Source organism: Gorilla gorilla, chromosome 20, assembly GCF_029281585.2.
Source record: "Gorilla gorilla gorilla isolate KB3781 chromosome 20, NHGRI_mGorGor1-v2.1_pri, whole genome shotgun sequence".
NCBI classification, from domain to species: domain Eukaryota; kingdom Metazoa; phylum Chordata; class Mammalia; order Primates; family Hominidae; genus Gorilla; species Gorilla gorilla.
The window spans coordinates 65,718,868-65,742,570 of record NC_073244.2 but is presented as its reverse complement, the minus strand read 5'-3'; the positions used below and the strand labels follow the sequence as shown (position 1 = coordinate 65,742,570).

The 23,703-nt window shown below is 50.4% G+C and overlaps 1 protein-coding gene and 1 non-coding gene across 8 annotated transcripts in view; both read left to right on the top strand.

Moving 5' to 3' along the window:
- NLRP12 (NLR family pyrin domain containing 12) overlaps positions 1-18,394 on the top strand; it is a 78,746-nt gene extending 60,352 nt beyond the window's left edge. For 3 of the 7 annotated variants that reach the window (XM_063701618.1, XM_063701617.1, XM_019014916.4), the window contains 7 exons: positions 1,651-1,824; positions 4,636-4,806; positions 5,946-6,116; positions 8,668-8,838; positions 11,632-11,802; positions 14,190-14,360; positions 16,397-16,875. In XM_063701618.1, the coding sequence (XP_063557688.1) occupies positions 1,651-1,824; positions 4,636-4,806; positions 5,946-6,116; positions 8,668-8,838; positions 11,632-11,802; positions 14,190-14,360; positions 16,397-16,484 (1,117 nt within the window). In that variant the 3' untranslated portion in view covers positions 16,485-16,875. Of the gene's footprint in view, positions 1-1,650; positions 1,825-4,635; positions 4,807-5,945; positions 6,117-8,667; positions 8,839-11,631; positions 11,803-14,189; positions 14,361-16,396 lie in introns of all 7 variants that reach the window. The other 4 variants (XM_063701619.1, XM_004061381.5, XM_063701620.1 and 1 more) reach the window with 2 other exon arrangements.
- Positions 18,395-22,724: 4,330 nt separating this feature from the next.
- Positions 22,725-22,834, top strand: MIR371B (microRNA mir-371b). Its single transcript, NR_106480.1, has one exon. It is a non-coding gene; the product is annotated as a microRNA mir-371b (primary transcript).
- Positions 22,835-23,703: the final 869 nt, after the last annotated feature.

Genomic DNA, 23,703 nt, shown 5'->3' with positions numbered 1-23,703 from the left:
CCCAAAGTGCTGGGATTACAGGCATGAGCCACTGCACCCGGCCCACGCTTTTTTTTTTTTTTTTTTTTTTTTTTTTAAACGAAGTCTCTCTTGGTCTCCTAGGCTGGTGTGCAGTGGCGCAATCTCGGCTCACTGCAGCCTCTGCCTCCCGGGTTCAAGCGATTCTCCTGCCTCAGCCTCCTGAGTAGCTGGGATTGCAGGTGCCCATCACCATGCCAGGATAATTTTTGTATTTTTAGTGGAGATGGGGTTTCGCTGTGTTAGCCAGGCTGGTCTTGAACTCCTGACCTCAAGTGATCCACCCACCTTGGCCTTGAGGTTCATGCTCTTAACCAGTGCCTCTCAACTAGGGGTGATTTTGCTCTGACATTTGGCGATGTTTGGAGACACGTTTTTGGTGGTCACAACTGAGAAGCAAGTAATACTACTGACATCTAGTGGATAAAGGCCGGGAATGCTGCAAACATCCTACAGTACACAGGACAGTCCCTCTGGCTCCAAAGTGTCAATAGTGCCACAACAGAGACTAAACAACACCCATTGGGACTAAACTGAGGTCGATGTCTGGGAGAATTTATTCAATCAACAAATATTACTAAGTCCCTTTTTCTTGAGAGAGCGTGGCTCTGTCACCAAGGCTGGAGTGCAGGGGCACAATCTCGGCTCACTGCAACCTCCACCTTGCGTGTCTCAGCCTCCTGAGCAGCTGGGACCACAGGAGTGTGCCACCACACCCAGCTAATTTTTGTATTTTTTTAGTAGAGATGGGGTGTCACCATGTTGGCCAGGCTGGTCTCAAACTCTCGGCCTCAGCCTCCCAAAGTGCTGGGATTATAGGTGTGAGCCACCACACCCAGCCTCTATATCCCTTTTATGTGTGGACCCAACAATCTTCTGTAGACAGAAGACTGTGTGGATAAGCCAATGGTCCCAAGAGAGCACACATCCTAATGAGAACGGAGACAGATAATAAAGAGGGAAATAAGTAAACCAACTATCAACGATTAGGAGTGTCAGATAGAGCCAGGTGCAGCCTGGACAACATGATGAGATCCCCATCTCTAAAAATATAAAATAAATTAGCTGGTCATGATGGTGCACACCTGTAGCCCCAGGTTCTCAGGAGGCTGAGGTGGGAGGATTGCTTAAGCCCGGGAGGTCAAGCCTACAGTGAGCCATGATCTCACCATGCACTCCAGCCTAGACAACAGGGCAAGGCCCTCTAAAAAAAAAAAAAAAGAAAAAAAAAATTAAAAGATAGCATGCTTTGGCCGGATGTGGTGGCTCACTCCTGTAATCCCAGCACTTTAGGAGGTCGAGACGGGCAGATCACCTGAGGTCAGGTGTACGAGATCAGCCTGGCCAACACGGTGAAACCCCATCTCTACTAAAAATACAAAATTAACTGCGCGTGGTGGCTCATGCCTGTAATCCCAGCTACTCTGGAGGCTGAGGCAGGAGAATCACTTGAACCCAGGACGCAGAGGTCGTGGTGAGCTGAGATTGCGCCATTGCGCTCCAGCCTGGGCAACAAGAGCGAAACTCCGTCTCAAAAAAGGATAGCATGCTTCATAAACGGTGACATGACATGCAAAGGCCATAGCTGTCAAGCACCAGTAACACCAGAGAGTGGCCTGTCTTTCCTTCAAGCAGACCAGAGAGGACCGTTCTGCTGGACGCCTACAGTGAACATCTGGCAGCAGCCCTGTGCACCAACCCAAACCTGATAGAGCTGTCTCTGTACCGAAATGCCCTGGGCAGCCGGGGGGTGAAGCTGCTCTGTCAAGGGCTCAGACACCCCAACTGCAAACTTCAGAACCTGAGGTGAGTGCAGGCTGGTCTGGGCGTTTCAGGTGGTCCCCACCGTGGCCTCTCATGGGGCCTATCATGGGATGGTGTATTCGTTGGCTACGGCTGCCATAAAAAAGTGTCACAAAGCCAGGTGCCGTGGCTCACGTCTGCAATCCCAGTATGTTGACAGGTCAAGGCGGGCAGATCACTTGAGGTCAGGAGTTTGAGACCAGCATGGCCAACATGGCAAAATGCCATCTCTACAAAAAATACAAAAATCAGGAGGGCGTGGTGGCGGGCGCCTGTAATCCCAGCCGCTTGGGAGGCTGAGGCAGGAGTATCGCTTGAACCTGGGAGGCGGAGGTTGCAGTGAGCCGGGATCGTGCCACTGCACTCCAGCCTGGGTGATACGGTGAGACTCCATCTCAGGGGGGAAAAGAAGTGCCAAAGACTGGGTGGCTTCACCACATAAATCTATTTTCTCAAGGCAGGTGGGGGGCTGCTGGAAGTCCAAGATCAAGGAGTGGGCAGATTAAGTTCTTCTGAGGCCTCTGTCCTGGGCCTGCAGATCACTGCCTTCTGTCTTCACATGGTCATCCTGCTGTGTGACTCTCCAAATTTTTTTACTTTTTTTTTTTTTTAAATTTTTGAGACACTGATATGCTCTGTCACCCAGGCTGGAGTGCAGTGGCACAATCATGGCTTACTGCAGCCCCAAACTCCTGGACTCAAGCGATCCTTTTGCCCCAGCATCACGAGTAGCTGGGAAAACAAGCATGTGCAACCACACCCGGCTAATTTTTTGTTCTTTGAGACGGAGTCTTGCTTGGTCACCAGGCTGGATGGAGTGCAGTGGTGCGATCTCGGCTCACTGCAACCTCCGCCTCCTGGGTTCAAGCGATTCTCCTGCCTCAGCCTCCTGAGCAGCTGGGACTACAGGCACGTGCCACCATGCCCAGCTAATTTTTTGTATTTTTAGTAGAGACGGGGTTTCACCATATTAGCCAGGATGGTCTCGATCTCCTGACCTCGTGATCCACCCACCTTGGCCTCCCAAAGTGCTGGGATTACAGACTGAGCCACTGCGCCTAGCCACACCCAGCTAATCTTTCTATGTTTTGGAGAGACGGGGTTTCACTGTGTTGCCCACACTGATCTCAAACTTCTGGCCTCAAGTGATCCTCCCTCCTCAGCCTCCCTAACTGTTGAGATTACAGGTGTGAGCCACTGTGCCTAGCCAATTTTTTTTCATTTTTTATTTTTTTTGAGATAGTCTTGCCACTGTAGCCTGGGCTGGAGTGCAGTGACATGATCTCGACTCACTGCAACCTCCGCCTCCTGAGTTCAAGCAATTCTCCTGCCTCAGCCTCCCGATTAGCTAAGATTACAGGGGTGCATCACCACACCCAGCTAATTTTTGTGTTTATAGTAGAAATGGGGTTTCACTGTGTTGGCCAGGCTGGTCATAAACTCCTGACCTCAGGTGATCCACCCACCTCGGCCTCCCAAAGTGCTGAGATTACAGGCTTGAGCCACCACACATGGCCTTGAATTTCTTTAAGGGCAACCTTTGTGAATGTATTTGACTACAAAGCATCAAAACATTTTATATTGTTCTTATTGCTTTTCTTGACAGGTAAAATTTATCATATACAACATGATATTTTGAAATAAATATATTGGCCAGGTGTAATGGCTCACGCCTGTAATTCCAGCACTTTGGGAGGCCGAGATGGGAGGGATCACTTGACCCAGGAGTTCAAGACCAGCCTGGTCAACATGGAGAATCCCCGTCTTTACTAAAAAATACAAAAATTCACCAGGTGTGGTGCTGGGCACCTGTAATCCCAGCTACTTGGGAGGCAGAAGCAGGAGAATCACTTGAACCCTGGAGGTGGAGGTTGCAGTGAGCCGAGATCACATCACTGCACTCCAGCATGGGCGACAGAGCGAGACTCTGCCTCAAAAAAAAAAATAAACTCTCTCAGCTAAAAGATATTTTTTTTTTTTTTTTTTTTTTGGAGACAGTTTCTTGTTCTTGTTGCCCAGGCGGCGCAATCTCGGCTCACTGCAACATCCGCCTCCTGGGTTCAGGTGATTCTCCTGCCTCAGCCTCCTGAGTAGCTGGAATTACAGGCTCCCGCCACCACACTCGGCTAATTTTTTGTATTTCTTAGTAGAGACAGGGTTTTGCCATTTTGGCCAGGCTGGTCTTGAACTCCTGACCTCAGGTGATCCACCCTCCTCAGCCTCCCAAAGTGCTGGGATTACAGGCATGAACCACTGCGCCTGGCGATAAATTCTTAAAAAAAAAAAAAAAAAAAAAAAAAAAAAAAGCTGAACATGGTAGTGTGCACCTGTAGTCCCATCTACTCAGGACGCTGACATGGGAGGTTGCTTGAGCCCAGAAGGTTTAGGCCTCAGTGAGTCATGACTGCGCCACTGCACTCCAGCCTGGAAAACAGAGTGAAATGCCATCACACAACGGTGGCTCACGCCTGCAATCCCAGCACTTCGGGAGGCCAAGGCGGGTGGATCACCTGAGGTCAGGAGTTCGAGACCAGCCTGGCCAACATGGTGAAACCCCATCTCTACTAAAAATACCAAAATTAGCCAGGCATGGTGGCACACATCTGTAAGCCCAGCTACTCAGGAGGCCAAGGCAGGAGAATTGCTTCAACCCAGGAGGCAGAGGTTGTGGTAAGCCAAGATCGTGCCACTGCTCTCCAGCCTGGGTGACAGAGCGACTCTGTCTCAGAAAAAAAAAAAAAAAGCAAAAGAAAATAATCCACAAAACTGGAGCAAAAGAAATGACCAGCTCCTTTCTCCTCTTTTCCACCCCAGGCTGAAGAGGTGCCGCATCTCCAGCTCAGCCTGCGAGGACCTCTCTGCAGCTCTCATAGCCAATAAGAATTTGACAAGGATGGACCTCAGTGGCAACGGCGTTGGATTCCCAGGCATGATGCTGCTTTGCGAGGGCCTGCGACATCCCCAATGCAGGCTGCAGATGATTCAGTGAGTCTCTATCCCCGGGAGCAACTTCTTAAGCTCATTGTCTCCTGGGGCATGAAATATCACAAAATGCTGGTAATCCCCAAATCTCCACCTTTAAATCAGGGCTGGCCCTTAACCCCATGACCTAAGACCCTGGCCCTGGACTCTAGGCACTTCAGAAGACCTCCTTCTGCCCTCCTCTGACTCCACACTCAATTCCACATGATGAAGAGTTCCTGGGGCCATCCCCCACCTTTTCTTTTTTCCCCCCGAGACGGGGTCTTGCTATGTTGCCCAAGTTGGGGTGCAGTGGCACAATCTCGGCTCACTGTGACCCCCACTTCCTGCGTTCAAGTGATTCTCCTGCCTCAGGCTCCCAAGTAGCTGGGATTACAGGCACCCACCACCACACCCAGCTAATTTTTTTGTATTTTTAGTAGAGATGGGGTTTCCCCACGTTGGCCAGGCTGGTCTTGAACTCCTGACCTCAAATGATCCACCCACCTTGGGCTCCCAAAGTGCTGGAATTACAGGTGTGAGCCACTGCACCCGACCTACAAAAAATTTTATTTTTTAATTAGCCAGGTATGGGCCAGGAGCAGTGGTTCACGCCTATAATCCCAGCACTTTGGGAGGCCAAGGCAGGCGGATCACCTGAGGTCAGGAGTTCGAGACCAGCCTGGCCAACATGGAGAAACACCCCGTCTCTACTAAAAATGCAAAACTTAGCTGGGCGTGGTGGCACACACCTGTAGCCCAGCCTGTAGTCCCAGCTACTCGAGACTGAGGTATGAAAATCACTTGAACCCAGGAGGTGGAGGTTGCAGTGAGGCAAGATCACGCCACTGTACTCCAGCCTGGGCGACAGAATGAGGCTCTACCTCAAAAAACAAACACAAAAAACAAAAAACAAACAAAAAAAATTAGGCAGGTATGGTGGTGCACACATGTATTCCCAGTTACTCAGGAGGCTGAGGCAGGAGGATCACGGGAGCCTGGAGGTCGAGGCTTCAGCAAGTTGATATCACTCCACTGAACTTCACCCTGGGTGACAGAGCAAGAACCTGTTCCTAAATAATAAAATAAACAGGCTGGGGCATGAGTGATCACGACATAGAAAAGCAAGATGGCGCCCCCTTCAACCTCTCCTTCCTCCCAAGGTTGAGGAAGTGTCAGCTGGAGTCCGGGGCTTGTCAGGAGATGGCTTCTGTGCTCGGCACCAACCCACATCTGGTTGAGTTGGACCTGACAGGAAATGCACTGGAGGATTTGGGCCTGAGGTTACTATGCCAGGGACTGAGGCACCCAGTCTGCAGACTAAGGACTTTGTGGTGAGTTCTTCCTGGGGTCAACTATAATAAAATGGCAAATCTCTTCATATTGAATGACGGTATAAAAATGCATCCACAGGTCGGGTGCAGTGGCTCACGCCTGTAATCCCAGCACTTTGGGAGGCCAAAGAGGGCAGATCATCTGAGGTCAGGAGTTTGAGACCAGCCTGGCCAACACGGTGAAACCCCATCTCTACTAAAGATACAAAAATTAGCCGGATGTGGTGGCACACGCCTGTAATCACAGCTACTCAGGGGGCTGAGGCAGGAGGATCACTTGAACCTGGGAGGTGGAAGTTGCAGTGAGCTGAGATCACGTCACTGCACTCCAGCCACGGTGACAGAGTGAGACTCCATCTCAAAAAACAAAGTAGAATAGTGGCTGCCAAGGCCTAGAACAGGAAGAAATGGGGAGTTACCGTTTAACGGGAGCAGAGGTTCCATTTCGGAAGATGAAAAAGTTCCAGAGATGGGCCAGGTGCGGTGGCTGATGCCTGTAATCCCAGCACTTTGGGAGGCCAAGGTGGGCAGATCACCTGAGGTCTGGAGTTTGAGACCGGCCTGACCAACATGGAGAAGCCCCGTCTCTACTAAAATACAAAATTAGCCAGGCGTGGTGGCACATGCCTGTAATCCCAACTACTCGGGAGGCTGAGGCAGGAGAATCACTTGAACCTGGGAGGCGGAGGTTGTGGTGAGCCAACACTGTGTCATTGCACTCCAGCCTGGACAACAAAAACGAAACTCCGTCTCAAAAAAAAAAAAAAAAGTTCCAGAGATGGATAGCAGTGATGATTTCCCAATAGCGTGAAACTACTTCATGCCACTGAGCCACAGTCAGCCCTCTGTGTCCACGGGTTCTGCATTCGTGAATTTCATCAACCATGGATCAAAAATATTCAGAAGGGCCGGGCGCGGTGGCTCACGCCTGTAATCACAACCCTCTGGAAGGCCAAGGCAGGAGAACGGCTTGAGTGCAGGAGCTCAAGAGCAGCCTGGGAACCAGTAAGACTTCATCTCTACAAAAAATAAACATAATTAGCTGGGGTGGGTGGTATGTGTCTGGAGTCCCAGCTATTCAGGAGCCTCGGAGGCCAAGGCTACAGTGAGCTGTGATCAAGCCACTGTACCCCAGACTGGGTGACAGGGTGAGACCCTGTCCCTAATAAAATAAAAAGTAAATTTAATTGTGGTAAAATACATGCAACATAAAATGTACCATCTTCCCCAGTTTTCTTTTTTTTTTTTTTTGAGACGGAGTCTCACTCTGTCGCCCAGGCTGGAGTGCAGTGGCGCAATCTCGGCTCACTGCAAGCTCCGCCTCCTGGGTTCACACCATTCTCCTGCCTCGGCCTCCCAAGTAGCTGGGACTACAGGAGCCCGCCACCACGCCTGGCTAATTTTTTGTATTTTTAGTAGAGACGGGGTTTCATCGTGTTAGCCAGGATGGTCTCGATCTCCTGAGCTCGTGACCCGCCTGCCTCAGCCTCCCAAAGTGCTGGGATTACAGGCGTGAGCCACCACGCCCGGCCGCATTCTATTTATTTTTAATAGTAGGCATCCTAATGGGTATGAGATGCTATCTCATTGTGGTTTTGATTTGTATTTCCCCAATGATTATTGAGATTGAGCATCTTTTCAGGTGCTTGTTGGCCATCTGTACACCTTCCTTGAAGAAATGTGTATTCAAGTCTTTTGCTCATTTGTTTTTATTTATTTATTATTTGTTTATTTGAGATGGAGTTCCACTCTTGTTGCCCAGGCTGGAGTGCAATGGCGTGATCTCGGCTCACGGCAACCTCTGCCTCCTGGGTTCAAGTGATTCTCCTGCCTCAGCCTCCCAAGTAGCTGGGATTACAGGCATGCGCCACCACGCCCAGCTAATTTTTTGTATTTAGCAGAGACCGGGTTTCACCATGTTAGCCAGGATGGTCTCCATCTCCCAACCTCAGGTGATCCACCCACCTCAGCCTCCCAAAGTGCTGAGATTACAGGCGTGAGCCACTGTGCCCAGTCTAATTTTGTATTATTAGTAGAGAGGGGGTTTCTCCATGTTGGTCAGGCTGGTCTCAAACTCCTGACCTCAGGTGATCTGCCAGCCTCGGCCTCCCAAAGTGCTGGGATTACAGGCGTGAGCCACCAGGCCGGGCCCTTTTGCCCATTTTTAAATCAGATTGTCTGAAAATGCATTACTGTTAAGATGGGGGCTTAGGTGCAGTGGCTCACGCCTGTAATTCCAGTCCTTTGGGAGGCTGAGGCAGGCGTATCACCCATGGTCAGGAGTTCGAGACCACCCTAGCCAACATGGCGAGAAACCCTGTCTCTACTAAAAATACAAAAACTAACTAGGCATGATGCCACACGCTTGTAGTCCCAGCTATTCAGGAGGCTGAGGCAGGAGAATTGCTTGAACATGGGAGGTGGAGGATGCAGCTGAGCCGAGATTGCACCACTGCACTCCAGCCTGGGCAACAGAGTGAGACTCTGTCTCAAGAAAAAAAAAAAAAAAAGGAAAGCCTCCATAATGCTTGTTGAATTGGACTTTGTGCAGGCTGAAGATCTGCTGCCTCACTGCTGCTGCCTGTGACGAGCTGGCCTCAACTCTCAGTGTGAACCAGAGCCTGAGAGAGCTGGACCTGAGCCTGAATGAGCTGGGGGACCTCGGGGTGCTGCTGCTGTGTGAGGGCCTCAGGCATCCCACGTGCAAGCTCCAGACCCTCCGGTGAGTCCCGTTTTGCTCACCACGCTAGGAGTCCCAATCCATGAACGCAGCCCTCTCACCTGGGACCACGGAGGCCACGTTGTCTCTGCTCCTAAACTCTAGCTACTACATCAGCCTTTTTTTTTTTTTTTTTTTGAGCCTCCCAAGTAGCTGAGACTACAGGCGCCCGCCACCACACCCAGCTAATTTTTTGTATTTTTAGTAGAGACAGGGTTTCACCATGTTAGCAGGATGGTCTCCTAAAGTGCTGTGATTACAGGCTTGAGCCACTGCACCCAGCCTACATCAGCCTTTTTAAAACGATTTTTCTGGCCGGGCATGGTGGCTGACACCTTAATTCCAGCACTTTGGGAGGCCGAGGTGGGAGGATCACCTGAGGTGGGGAATTCGAGACCAGCCTGACCAACATGTAGAAACACCCCATCTGTACTAAAAATACAAAAGTAGCCAGGCATGGTGGCGCATGCCTATAATGCCAGCTAGTTGCGAGGCTGAGGCAGGAGAATCCGTTGAACCCGGGAGGTGGAAGTTGCTGTGAGCTGAGATGTCGCCATTGCACTCCAGTCTGGGCAACAAGAGTGAAACTCCGTCTCAAAAAAAAAAAAAAAAAAAAAAAATGGGGTTTTCTGACACACGGCCCTTTGCACAAGCAATTCTTATTCCCTGGCATGCCTTCTGCTCTCTGTCCCCTCTTTGCCCGGAGAAGTTCAATTTTTCTTCTGAACACTCTTTACTTTGTATTTTGAGACAGGGTCTTGCTCTGTCACCAGTGCTGGAGTGGAGTGGTGTGATCATAGCTCGACCTCCTGGGCTGAAGCCATCCTCCCAACTCAGCCTCCTGAGTAGCTGGGACTGCAAGCGCATGCCACCACAGCTGGCTAATTTTTACTTTTTTTTGAGACGAGTCTCGCCCTGTCGCCCAGGCTGGAGTGCAGTGGCACGATCTCGGCTCACTGTAAACTCCACCTCCCGGGTTCACACCATTCTCCTGCCTCAGCCTCCTGAGTAGCTGGGACTACAGGTGCCCGCCACCATACCCGGCTAATTTTTAAAAATATTTTTTTTAGTAGAGATGGGGTTTCACCGTGTTAGCCAGGATGGTCTCTATCTCCTGACCTCATGATCCACCTGCCTCGGCCTCCCAAAGTGCTGGGATTACAGGCGTGAGCCACTGCGCCTGGCCAATTTTTACTTATTTTTTGTAGGGACAAGGTCTCGATTTGTTGCCTAGGCTGGTGTTAAACTCCTGGCCTTAGGAGATCCTCTGGCTTTGGCCTTCGAAAGTGCTGGGATTACAGGTGTGACCCACTACACCCAGCTGGACACCCTTTCTAATCCCTAGCTAAAATCTGGGTTCCTAGATTTATGATCCTATGTGACCTCATACTTCCCCCTCAGCATCATTTATTGAAATTTGAAGGCAGGATGCAGTGGCTCACACCTGTAATCCCAGCACTTTGGGAGGCCAAGGTGGGAGGACGACCTGAGGTCAGGAGTTCAAGACTAGCCTGGCCAACATGGTGAAACCCCGTCTCTACTAAAAATATAAAAATCAGCCAGGCGTGGTGGCAGACGCCTGATGTCCAGGTACTCAGGAGGCTGAGGCAGAAGAATTGCTTGAACCCGGGAGCTGGAGGTTGCAGTGAGCTGAGATTGTGCCACTGCACTCCAGCCTGGACGACAGAGTGGGACTCCATCTAAAAAAAAAAAGAAAAATTTGTAATTTGTGTATATGTGTGTGTGGTGGCATTCCACAAGCCTAGGAGCTATGCCAACTGTATCTCCTAGTGACTAGTACAAGACGTGGGTAGAAGTGCTCAAAAATACACACTTTGTGTATTTTTTTATCAAGCCACCAGCAAAAACCAACAACAAAAAAATCACACACGCGGCTGGGTGCAGTGGTTCATGCCTGTAAACCCAGCACTTTGGGAGGCTGAGGCGGGTGGATCACGAGGTCAAGAGATCGAGACCATCCTGGCCAAATGGTGAAACCCCGTCTCTACTAAAAATACAAAAATTAGCTGGGCGTGGTGGTGTGCACCTGTAGTCTCAGCTACTCAGGAGGCTGAGGCAGAAGAATCACTTGAACCCAGGAGGTGGAGGTTGCAGTGAGCCGAGATCACGCCACTGCACTCCAGCCTGGGCAACATTGCAAGACTGTCTCAAAAAAAAAAAAAAAAAAAAAAAAAAAAATCGTAGATGGGAGGCTGAGGCGGGTGGATCACCTGAGGTCAGGAGTTCGAAACCAGCCTGACCAACATGGTGAAACCCCGCTTGTACTAAAAATACAAAAATTAGCCGGGCATGTTGCCACATGCCTGTAATCCCATCTACTTGGGAGACTGAGGCAGGAGAATCGCTTGAGCTTGGGAGGTGGAGGTTGCAGTGAGCCGAGATTGTACCATTGCACTCCAGCCTGGACAACAAGAGGGAAACTCCATCGCGAAAAGAAAAAAAAAATTTTTTTTGTACAAACAAGTTATTGGTTGTCCAGACTGGTCACAAACTCCTGACTTCAAAAAGCCCTCCAGCCTCAAGCCTCCCAAGATGCTGGGATGACAGGCATGAGCCAGGGAACCTGGCCTGATTCTTAGTTGCTTCCTTCTGTTCTCTTATTCCTCCCTTCCTCTCATCTTCCTACTTCTGTCGTCTTTTTCTTTTCGTCTCTCAAGGGTAGAGATTGAGTCTGTCCCTCTGTCTGCAACCAGCACAGGGCTTGGCACAGGGCCCTCCCAGCAGATTTTGCAGGAGGAATGCCTCCCACTCCGCCCTAGCATCCTGTCTTTGCAGGTTGGGCATCTGCCGGCTGGGCTCTGCTGCCTGTGAGGGTCTTTCTGTGGTGCTCCAGGCCAACCACAACCTCCGGGAGCTGGACTTGAGTTTCAACGACCTGGGAGACTGGGGCCTGTGGTTGCTGGCTGAGGGGCTGCAACATCCCACCTGCAGACTCCAGAAACTGTGGTGAGCATCGGGGAGTGACGGGGTGGCGGTGGTCACGTTTGGACGGTGGAAGCGCTTTCTCATCCTTCATTTTTCTATTTATGAACTATCCTGCTTCACTACAAAAGATTCAGGTAGCAAGAAGAGAGGTGGAAACAAAAGACAGGAAGTCTCTCTGAACTTATTCTGATGTGGTGGTGCTACCCGACTTAAAATTTTAAAAACTTAAGGCCAGGCGCGATGGCGCATGCCTGTAATCCCAGCACTTTGGGAGGCCGAGGTGGGTGGATCACCTGAGGTCAGGAGTCCAAGACCAGCCTAACATGGTGAAACCCTGTCTCTACTAAATACAAAAAAAATAGCCGGGCCTGGTGGCACATGCCTGTAATCCAAGCTACTTGGGAGGCTGAGACAGGAGAATTGCTTGTACCTGGGAAGTAGAGGTTGCAGTGAGCCGAGATCATGCCATTGCACTCCAGCCTGGGCAACAAGAGTGAAACTCTGTCTCAAAAAAAAAAAAAAAAAAAAATTAAAATTTCAAAATTACAAAAAAAGAGGCTGGGCACGGTAGCTTAATGCCTGCAATCCCAGCACTTTGGGAGGCCGAGGCGGGTGGATCACCTGAGGTCAGGAGTTCGAGACCAGCCTGGCCAAACCGGTGAAACACCATTCTACAAAAATACAAAGATTAACCCAGTGTGGTGGCGCATGCCTGTAATCCCAGCTACTCAGGAGGTTGAGGCAGGAGAATGACTTGAACCTGGGAGGCGAGATTACAGTGAGCTGAGATCACGCCACTGCCCTCCAGCCTGGGCAATAGAGCAAGACTCTGTCTCAAAAATAATAATTCAGGCTGGGCGTGGTGGCTCATGCCTGTAATCCCAGCACTTTGGGAGTCCAAGGCGGACGGATCATGAGGTCGGGAGTTCGAGACCAGCCTGGCCAACATGGCCATCTCTATTAGGAATACAAAAATTAGCCTGGTGTGGGTGTCTGTAATCCCAGCTACACAGGAGGCTGAGGCAGGAGAACCGCTTGAACCCAGGAGGTGGAGGTTGCAGTGAGCGGAGATCACACCATTGCACTCCAGCCTAGGTGCCAGAGAAAGATTCCATCTCGAGAAAAAAAAATAATAATAATTCAATCTGGTGCTCTGTAAATTCCAATCAAATGTTAATTGTGACTTTCTCCCTCACCTTTCTGCCAGGCCAGCTGTAGCCCTAATCTGAAGGACTTAGAATGGGATGAGGCATCATCTAGTTTATTCGGAATTTTTTTTAAACAGGGTTAAACAGGGTCTCCCTGTCACCCTGGAGTGCAGTGGCACGATCTTGGCTCACTGCAACCTCCACCTCCAGGGTTCAAGCAATTCTCCTGCCTCAGCCTCCCGAGTAGCTGGGATTACAGGAGTGCACCATCTAGCCCAGATATATATATTTTTTGAGACAGAGTTTTGCTTTTGTTGCCCAGGCTGGAGTGCAATGGTGCGATCTGGGCTCACTGAAACCTCCGCCTCCCGGGTTCAAGTGATTCTCCTGCCTCAGCCTCCCAAGTAGCTGGGATTACAGGCATGCGCCACCACCCCGGGCTAATTTTGCATTTTTAGTAGAGACGGGGTTTCTCATGTTGGTCAGGCTGGTCTTGAACTCCCGACCTCAGGTGATCCGCCTGCCTCGGCCTCCCAAAGTGCTGGAATTACAGGCGTGAGCCACCATGCCCGGCCTAACCCAGATAATTTTTTTAAATGTTTCAGAGGCTGGGCATAGTGGCTCACGCCTATAATCCCGGCACTTTGGAAGACCAAGGTTGGTGGATCACTTGAGGTCAGGAGTTTGAGACCAGTCTGGCCAACATGGTGAAATCCCCTCTCCACTAAAGATATAAAAATTACGGCCGGGCACAGTGGCTCATGCCTGTAATCCCAGCACTTTGGGAGGCTGAGGCGGGTGGATCACGAGGTCAAGAGATTGAGACCATTCTGGCCAACATGGTGAAACCCTGTCTCTACTAAAAATACAATTAGTTGGGTGTGGTGGCTCTCGCCTGTAGTCCCAGCTGCTGGGGAGGCTGAGGCAGGAGAATCACTTGAACCCGGGAGGCAGAGGTTGCAGTGAGCCGAGATCGTGCCACAGCACTCCAGCATGGGCAACAGAGGGAGACTCCATCTCAAACAAAACAAAAATAAAAGGATACAAAAATTAGCCACGCTAATTGGTGGTGGTGCACGCCTGTAATCCCAGCTACTCAGGAGGCTGAGGCAGGAGAATCGCTTGAACCTGGGAGGCGGAGGTTGCAGTGAGCTGAAATCTCACCACTGTACTGCAGCCTGGGAGACAGGGTGAGACTCTGCCTCCAAATAACATAAGTAGCATCTGATGTTACCTTAACCAACTCCTTATCTTCACCAGGCTGGATAGCTGTGGCCTCACAGCCAAGGCTTGTAAGAATCTTTACTTCACCCTGGGGATCAACCAGACCTTGACCAACCTTTACCTGACCAACAACGCCCTAGGGGACACAGGTGTCCGACTGCTTTGCAAGCGGCTGAGCCATCCTGGCTGCAAACTCCGAGTCCTCTGGTGAGGGATGATGACCAGTTCTTTCTGGAGGAGGCTGGACATTGGGCTGGGAGCATGAGGGTAGATAAGCTGGATGGACAAATACGTTATGCACTCGTGTATGCAATTAGGGGGCATACAGATGAGGCCAAATATTACCTATGTCATCTACTGGCTGTGTGACCTTGGATAATTTCCTTGTCTGAGGCCGGGCGCGGTGGCTCACACCTATAATCCCAGCACTTTGGGAGGCCGAGGCGGGTGGATCACGAGGTCAGGAGATCGAGACCATCCTGGCTAACATGGCGAAACCCCGTCTCTACTAAAAACACAAAAAATTAGCCGGGCGTGGTGGCGGGCGCCTGTAGTCCCAGCTACTCAGGAGGCTGAGGCAGGAGAATGGTGTGAACCCGGGAGGTGGAGCTTGCAATGAGCCAAGATCACGCCACTGCACTCCAGCCTGGGTGACAGAGTGAGACTCCATCTCAAAAAAAATTTCCTTGTCTGTTGAAGGGGACCATCGTGGCTCACCAGTTGCATTGGAGGTCACTGTAATTCGAGTGAGAATCTAGAATTACTCTGCCTGGGTTCAAACTCCAATTGCTTTTTTTTTTGGACAGGATCTTGCTGTGGCCCAGGCTGGAGTGCAGCGATGCAATCGAAGTTTAGGCTGGGTGCAGGGGATGGTGCCTGTAATCCCAGTACTTTGACAGGCTGAGTTAGGAAAATTGCTTTCTTTACACACACACACACACACACACACAGACGCACACACCAGGTATGGTGGCACACACCTCTAGTCAAAGCTACTCAGGGGGCTGAGGTGGGAGGATCCTTTGAGCTTAGGAGTTTAAGTCTGCAGTGAACCATGATTACGCCACTGGGTGACCCAGCAGGAACTTGTCTCAAGAAAAAAAAGGCCAAGGCAGGCAAATCACTTGAGGCCAGGAGTTCAAGACCAGCCTGGCCAACACAGCAAAACCACATCTCTACTAAAAATACAAAAACTTACGGCTGGGAGCGGGTGGCTCTATACAAAAATTAGCCAGGCATGGTGGCACATGCCTGTAATCCCAGCTACTTGGGAGGCTGAGGCAGGAGAATCGCTTGAAGCCAGGAGGCGGAGGTTGCAGTGAGCCGAGATCATGCCACTGCACTCCAGCCTGGGCAACAGAGCAAGACTCCATCTTGGGGAAAGAAAAAATAAATGGACAACATAGTTGCATCTTCATAAGGCTATGATAAATTATGAATTGGCCAGGTGTGGCGGCTCACACCTGTAATCCCAGCACTTTCGGAGGCCAAGATGAGCAGATCGCTTGAGGTCAGGAGTTCCAGACCAGCCTGGCCAACAATGGTGAATCCCTGTCTCTGCTAAAAATACAAAAATTAGTTGGGCATGGTAGCACGCGCCTATAGTCCCAGCTACTCTGTAGTCCCAGCTACTAGGGAGGCTGAGGTGGGAGGATCACTAGGACATGGGACGTGGAGGTTGCAGTGAGCCGAGATCGCACCACCCCACTCCAGCCTGAGTGACAGCAAGACTCAGTATTAAAAAAAAAAAAATTATGGCCAGGCGTGGTGGCTCACGCCTGTAATCCCAGCACTTTGGGATGCCGAGGCGGGCGGATCACGAGGTTAGGAGATTAGGACCATCCTGGCTAACACGGTGAAACCTTGTCTCTACTAAAAATACAAAAAATTAGCCGGGCGTGATGGCGGGCGCCTGTAGTCCCAGCTACTAGGGAGGCTGAGGCAGGAGAATCGCTTGAACCTGGGAGGCGGAGGTTGCAGTGAGCTGAGATTGCACCACTGCACTCCAGCCTGGGTGACAGAATGAGACTCTGTCTCAAAAAAAAAAAAAAAAAATTATGCAGTTAACACAGCTTGGGGACTTGCGTGTAGCATGCGGTAAGCCTACTTTCCAGCAGCGTTGGGTGGAATTTCTGGAGGATCATGGAATGATCTTATCACGGTAGTGCACAATAGATACTTAAGGCTTATTAATTGAATGCCACAGTAGTGCACTGGAATAATATCAACTCTTGTGTCCACAGGTTATTTGGGATGGACCTGAATAGAATGACCCACAGTAGGTTGGCAGTGCTTCGAGTAACAAAACCTTATTTGGACATTGGTTGCTGAATGGTCCTATCTGCTGGCTCTCCCCTGAAATCTGGACAGAGGAAGATGGGAGGGTGCTCATCACCCCCACAGCATAATGATCAGCCTCCTTCCTAGAGACAAACTCATGCAGATTGAGATCAAAAGTCCCTCTGCTTGGGATCAAATTAATGTTTGACAGAGCTGGCCAGGCATGGTGGCTCATGTATGTAATCCCAGCACTTCGAGAGGCTGAGGCAGGTGGATCACGAGGTCAGGAGTTTGAGATCAGCCTGGCCAAGATGGTGAAACCCTGTCTCTACTAAAAATAAAAAAAAAAATAGCCAGGCATGGTGGCGGGCACCTGTAGTCCCAGCTACTCAGGAGGCTGAGGCAGGAGAATCGCTTGAACCCGGGAGGTGGAGGTTGCAGTGAGCCGAGATCGCGTCACTGCACTCCAGCCTGGGCGACAGAGTGGGACTCCATCTCAAAAAAAAAAAAAAAAAGTTTGACGGAGCTTTAAGGGATGACCAACTAAGAGAGGTTTGATGGCCCCTAACAGGAGGGGTAAAGCCCAACAGGGGCCAGGTGCGGTGTCTCACACCTGTAACCCCCATACTTTCGAAGGTGGAGGCAAGATGGGTTGCTTAAGTCCAGGAGTTAGAGACCAGCCTAAGCAACATAGCAAGACTCCACTGTTACTAATTAGCCAACTACTATTAATTAGTACAATTACCCAGGAGTAGCAGCACATGCCTGTAGTCCCAGCTACTCTGGGGACTGAGGTGGGAAGATCGCTTGAGCCCAGGAGGTCGAGGCTGCAGCGAGCTGTCATTGCACCACTGCGCCCCAGCCTGGGCAACAGAGGGAGACGGTGAAAAATGGCCAGTAGGGGCCCTCAGAGGCCACCCAGCCCTGCCAAGCCCTGGCTGCATCAGGACAAAGTAATATTTGAGCTCTGGGGTGGGTGCCACTGCCAGCTAGTGGATGACACTAGGAATGCATGCCAACATCCAGCAAGGAATGCACAGCACAAAGCACTTGGTCCAAAGGCAAATTGTGCCAAGTTGAGGAAAGCCTATTCTCAAATGTCACAGGATACATGGGGCACTCAGCATTTGGGAAGAGTCTGGTATGCAAGCTAACCCTCAGAATGCTTGTTATGCCAACAGCCCTGATCCTCCCTTGCTGGAGGGGATAATGCCTGAAATCTTAAGGTGGCAGGGATGTCAGGATGGCCCCCTGCCTGGAATTCACTGGGCCCTGCCAAGAACTGACACCTACAAGGCCACGTGTAGGCTGGCCATAACCTATTATACACTGTGCTTTCAACAAAAATACAGAGCCCGCCAGGTGCGGTGGCTCACGCCTGTAATCCAAATACTTTCGGAGGCCGAGGCAGGCAGATCAGGTAAGATCAGGAGTTCGAGACCAGCCTGGCCAACATGGTAAAACCTACTAAAAATACAAAAACTAGGCTGGGCGCAGTGGCTCATGCCTGTAATCCCAGCACTTTGGGAGGCCGAGGCGGGCGGATCACTAGGTCAAGAGATCAATTCCATCCTGGCTAACACGGTGAAACCCCATCTCTACTAAAAATACAAAAAATTAGCTGGGTGTGGTGGCATGCACCTATAGTCCCAGCTGCTGGGGAGGCTGAGGCAGGAGAATCGCTTGCACCTGGGAGGCAGAGGTTGCAGTGAGCCGAGATTGCGCCACTGCACTCCAGCCTGGGCGACAGAGCGAGACTCCATCTTTTAAAAAAAAAAAAAAAAAAAAATGGGTGTGGTGACTCATACCTGTAATCCCAGCACTTTGGGAGGCCAAGGAGGGCAGATCACCTGAGGTCGGGAGTTCAAGACCAGCCTGACCAACATGGAGAAACCCCGTCTCTTAATAAAAATATAGAATTAACCAGGCGTGATAGCACATGCGTGTAATCCCAGCTACTCGGGAGGCTGAGGCAGGAGAATCACTTGAACCCGGGAGACAGAGGTTGCAGTGAGCCGAGATCACGCCACTGCACTCCAGCCTGGGTGACAGAGTGAGACGCCGTCTCAAAAAAAAAAAAAAGAATCTATATTCCCTTCGCTGGGTGCAGAGGCTCACGCTTGTAATCCCAGCACTTTGGGAGGCCAAGGCGGGTGGATCACAAGGTGAGGCGATCAAGATCATCCTGGCCAACATGGTGAAACCCGTCTCTACTAAAATACAAAAAATTAGCAGGGCGTGGTGGAGGGCACCTGTAGTCCCAGCTACTCAGGAGGCTGAGGCAGGGGAATCACTTGAACCCAGGAGGTGGAGGTTGCAGTGAGCCGAGATTGTGCCACTGCACTCCAGCCCAGTGACAGAGCAAGACTCTGTCTAAAAAAAAAAAAAAAGAAATCCATATTCCCATTTCAATACACAGAAACCTATATTCCCATTACTAGGAATTCGAACTAAGAATCTTTAAACTATGTCAGTGCCCGGTGGGAAATCAGGTCCCAATGCTGTGCTCAGCCCACACACTGGAGATCTACAGACCAGAACCTGCAAGGAGACTGAGGCAATTTCAGAAAAAGTGACCTTACAACTCCTGAGATCAGATACTGACTCAGTCCTGTAGACATAATTGTCCCATTGGCCAGGTGCAACAGCTCATGTCTAATTCCAGCTCTTTAGAAGGCCAAGAATTTTTACACCAACCTTAAGGTGCCGCCTGAACACAAAAAAATTATCTACTCTATGTACTACTATCTATCTACCCCAGAAGGGATATTCACGTGTAGACCCAGCTACTGAAGCTGAGGAAAAAGGAATGCGAGTCCAGGAAGTGGAGGCTACACCTAGCTCGATAGAACCTCTACATTCCAGCCTAGATGACATGATCGTCTATAGAAAAAACTAAAAATGGCCCACCATTACCACGTAAAACTGTGCCTTAAGCTTTCTGCAATCCCAGCCCTTTGGGATAAGAGATTGTTTAGGTTTCAAGACCAGATTGGGCAACATAGTGGGATCCTATCTCTAAATTTTTAAAAAAGTTATTTACCCAATATTCTTTATATGTCTGCATTCAGTCCTGTTTCCACAGCTGCTTCTGAAGCAAACAGCCCTGCTTACAAACCACCCCCACCTATACCCTGCTGGCCATATAGGCTAAACCCTAAACAAGCTTAAGAAACTGAACTAAAGGCTGGGCGCAGTGGCTCAAACCTGTAATCCCAGAATTATGGGAGGCCAAGGTGGGTGGATCACTTGAGGCCAGGAGTTTAGTGAGACCAGCCTGGCCAACATGGGGAAACCCCATCTCTACTAAAAATCCAAAAAAAATTAGCTGGGCATGGTGGTGGGTGCCTATAATACCAGCTACTCGGGAGGCTGAGGCAAAAGAATCGCTTGAACCCGGGAGGTAGAGGTTGCAGTGAGCCAAGATCATGCCATTGCACTCCAGTCTGGCGACAGAGCGAGACTCCATCTCTTTAAAAAAAAACAAAAAAAACCCCTCAACTAACAATCCCCAAGCTGCCCGTAGAAAAGATGACAGGAGGCCCAGGTAGGTCAAATATAAAGAGAAGTCTTACTGGTTACCGTGGCGGACTCCCCACCAGCGGTGGCGGTATTGGGACAGAGGCTACAACTGCTTTATGAATTGCGGGTACAAATAGCAAAACAAAACTCCCTTGAATTTGAGATCTTACTTCAGTTCAGATACTGTGGAATGGGCAAAGCAGCCGCGAGGGTTTGGAACACCTACAGGGGATAGTGGCCAGCAGACCTGGAAACCAGTGATAGGGCAAACAGCAACTAAGAACCTACGGAAGGCCCCACGTGGTGGCTCACGCCTATAATCCCAGCACTTTGGGAGGCCGAGGTGGGTGGATCATCCGGGATCAGGAGTTCCAGAGCAGCCTGGCCAACGTGGAGAAACCCCATCTCTACTAAAAAAAAATGCAAAAAAAAATAGCCAGGCGTGGTGGCTTATGCCTGTAATCCCAGCTACTTGGGAGGCGGAGGCAGGAGAATCGCTTAAGCTGGCGGAGGTTGCAGTGAACCAAGATCGCGCCATTGCACTCCAACCTGAGCGAGAGCACGAGACCGTCTCAAACAAAAAAACCTTCCAAAAATGAACTTAGGCCTAGCACTGTGGCTCACACCCGTCATCCCAGGGAGGCCACGGAGGGCAAGACGGTAAAGCCCTATCTCTACTAAAGGAGGGATGTTTCATTCCCCGTAAGTTTCAGACCAAGCTGGCCAATGTATGAGACCCCAATTTCTACTAAACATTAGTGGAGCATGGGCAGACACACTCCTGTGGTACCAGCTACTAAGGGTGGGGTGAGGGGGTGCTTATATGGGAGGATCTTTTGATCTAGGGAGCTCAGGCCTGCAGGGAGCTGTGATGGTGCCACCACACTGATTCAGCATGGGTGGTTTTTTTTAGACAGTCTCGCTCTGTCACCCAGGCTGGAGTGCAGTGGCACAATCTCGGCTGGCTGCAAGCTCCACCTCCCGGGTTCATGCCCTTCTGCCTCAGCCTGTGACTACAGGCACCCACCGCCATGCCCGGCTAATTTTTTTTGTATTTTTTAGTAGAGATGTGGTTTCACCGTGTTAGCCAGGATGGTCTTGATCTGACCTCATGATCAGCCTGCCTCGGCCTCGGCAGTGCTGCCACTGTGCCCGGCCTTATTTTCTAAACTTGTTTAAAGAGCAGAACTCTTAAGTTCTAGCAGGGGTAGAAGGGAAGCACAAAATACCGACAAGTATTTTTAGGCAATGTACTTGGGTCATAGAAGAAGCTTCAGTAACGCCAGACATGAGGCTTATGCCTGTAATCCCAGCACTTGTGGGTGGCAGAGGAACCCAATAGACCAGAAACACATGATGTTGTTCACAACATTTTATTAAAAAAAAAGTTAGGAAAAGTGAGACTGTGGCATTGTCCGTGTAGCAGGGTGGAAGCACTCCAGCCCATGCTCTGGCCAAACTCACTTCAGCCTTACATGCATGCTGCCTAACCAAATTCAGGAACAGGACCCCAAATTCCCTTTAAGGCCAACCAGATTCCCCGACAACCCATCAAGCTTTTCCTGCCCTGTTCATCTGCAGGTGAACCCCGGATCCTGCCCACTCCAGAATATGCCAATTTTTATTATCTAAAATGGAGCATACAGACTGGTGCCCCGCAGAGAAGCCCGGGAACTCCAGGTCATAGCTGAAGCTGCAGTCAAAGACCCGCAGGCTCCCTTGAAGCAGGATGGTTCGTGATGCCCTACTCAAACAGGGACACCCCAAAATCGAAGCACTTCCCAGTACAGACAAAAAGGAAAGCGCCCCCATTTTGAGTATCCCAGTATGAGCTCCTCGCAAGGATCTGCCATCACTGTGACTTTCTTGCCTACAAGAGGTTGGCCTCCAAGCATCCAAGCACATGTTAAATGTCAGCAATAAATTTGCTTGCTATGGGGGAAAAGGAACGTTACATATCAATTATAACACCAACAGGAAAAAGTATTCCTTTGTGCATACAGCCCCTTGGTCACAGCTGCTGTTTTTTTGTTTTTTTTTTTTTTGAGAATGAGTCTTGCTCTGTCGCCCAGGCTGGAGTGCAATGGCGCCATCTCGGCTCACTGCAAGCTCCGCCTCCCGGGTTCAGGCCATTCTCCTGCCTCAGCCTCCCAAGTAGCTGGAACTACAGGCGCCCGCCACCACGCCCGGCTCATGTTTTGTACTTTTAGTAGAAAAGGTGTTTCACCGTGTTAGCCAGGATGGTCTCAATCTCCTGACCTCATGATCCACCCGCCTCGGCTCCCCAAAGTTCTGGGATTACAGGTGTGAGCCACCGTGCCCGGCGCAGGCGCACAGCCGCCCTCTGAACGCTCTCTTCCTTTCACCATCTAACCCAGATTCCCTTAGCTGTGTCAGGTGAAAGCCCAGGAGGCCCCCTTCCCTTCCCCAGGCTTTCCGGAGCCATTACAGCCAGACGCTGTAAGGGACCTATACCCAAGACAGTTTCCGGCTGGGAATCAAAACCACAGGCTCTTTAGTTCCTGCAGAAGACCGAGCTCCACGACATCCGTTGATAAGGGCGTCACCGGTGGCGCTCAAATGTCGCAGCACTTTCCACTTGGACATCAGAATAGTGCTCCACATTTGAGGCCCACAGGGTGAGCCGCTCCATCTGCAAGAGCCCTGGCCAAGAAATTTATATTACGAGGAAACGGCCATAGGCAGGGTCTAGGGCCATCCAGCTACCCACCCCCCCACCCAATCAAAATGGTATATTCTCCGCGGGTTGAGTTTTCTCAAGCGGTAACACTCAAAAGATGGCGGCACTTTCACCAGAGAGCAGAAAGTGCCCCCACAGTTTGAGTGCCACAGGCTGAGGGGATGCGGCAAGGCGGCGATCGCAAGTGGAAGCACTTACCCATCAGAAGAGGCTTTTAAGCAAGGAGGTGGAGAGTAGCCCTTGATGAACTGTCGAAGGTCTACAAAACACGAATTTAACTACCCTTTCTTAAAAAGTAAAAAACAAGGCTTTCCACGTATAGATATTCAAAGCACTCCCCCGCCCATAGCCTCCAGATCCAAGCCTGGAGGACTGAGTACAATGCAAGTAGGAAGGAACACGTGTGAGGGACAGTGGGGCCTTCGTCCTTAAGACTGAAAAAAAATCACAGAAATAGAACAAAAGTACAGCCCGGCTGGGCGGGGTGGCTCAAGCCTGTAGTCCCAGCTACTCGGAAGGCTACGGTGGTAGGATTGCTTGAGCCCAGGAGTTCGAGACCAGCTTGGATAACATAGCAAAACCCCAACTCTACAAAAAAAATAAATAAATAAAGGCAAAAAAACGCACGTGGGAATGGTGGTGCGCGCCTGTGGTCCCAGCTACTGGAGGCTAAAAGGGTGAGTCCCAGGAGGTCGAGGCTGCAAGGCGCCATCATCCTACCTGTGCACTTCATCCTGGGCGACAGTGAGATCCTGACCCTGAAAAATAAAGTAAAATAAAAGAAAATAAAATAACATGGCAATACTCACAGAGGCCAATGATACGTCCACACCTCAGGTCTTCCAGAAAGAACAGGGCTCACTGCGGCTGCGTTCTTATATAGGCTGAGAGCCCACTCAACTTTGATAGGATTAAAGCCCACCCCTTCCCACCCTCTCATTCCCCCTGGTCTCCGCCCCAAGCCACCCTGCTCCCTTTGATCCTAGCTTGCCTTAGTCAGACACACCTTCATAAACGTTTTCAAACACTGATTCAAATAGAAATTAG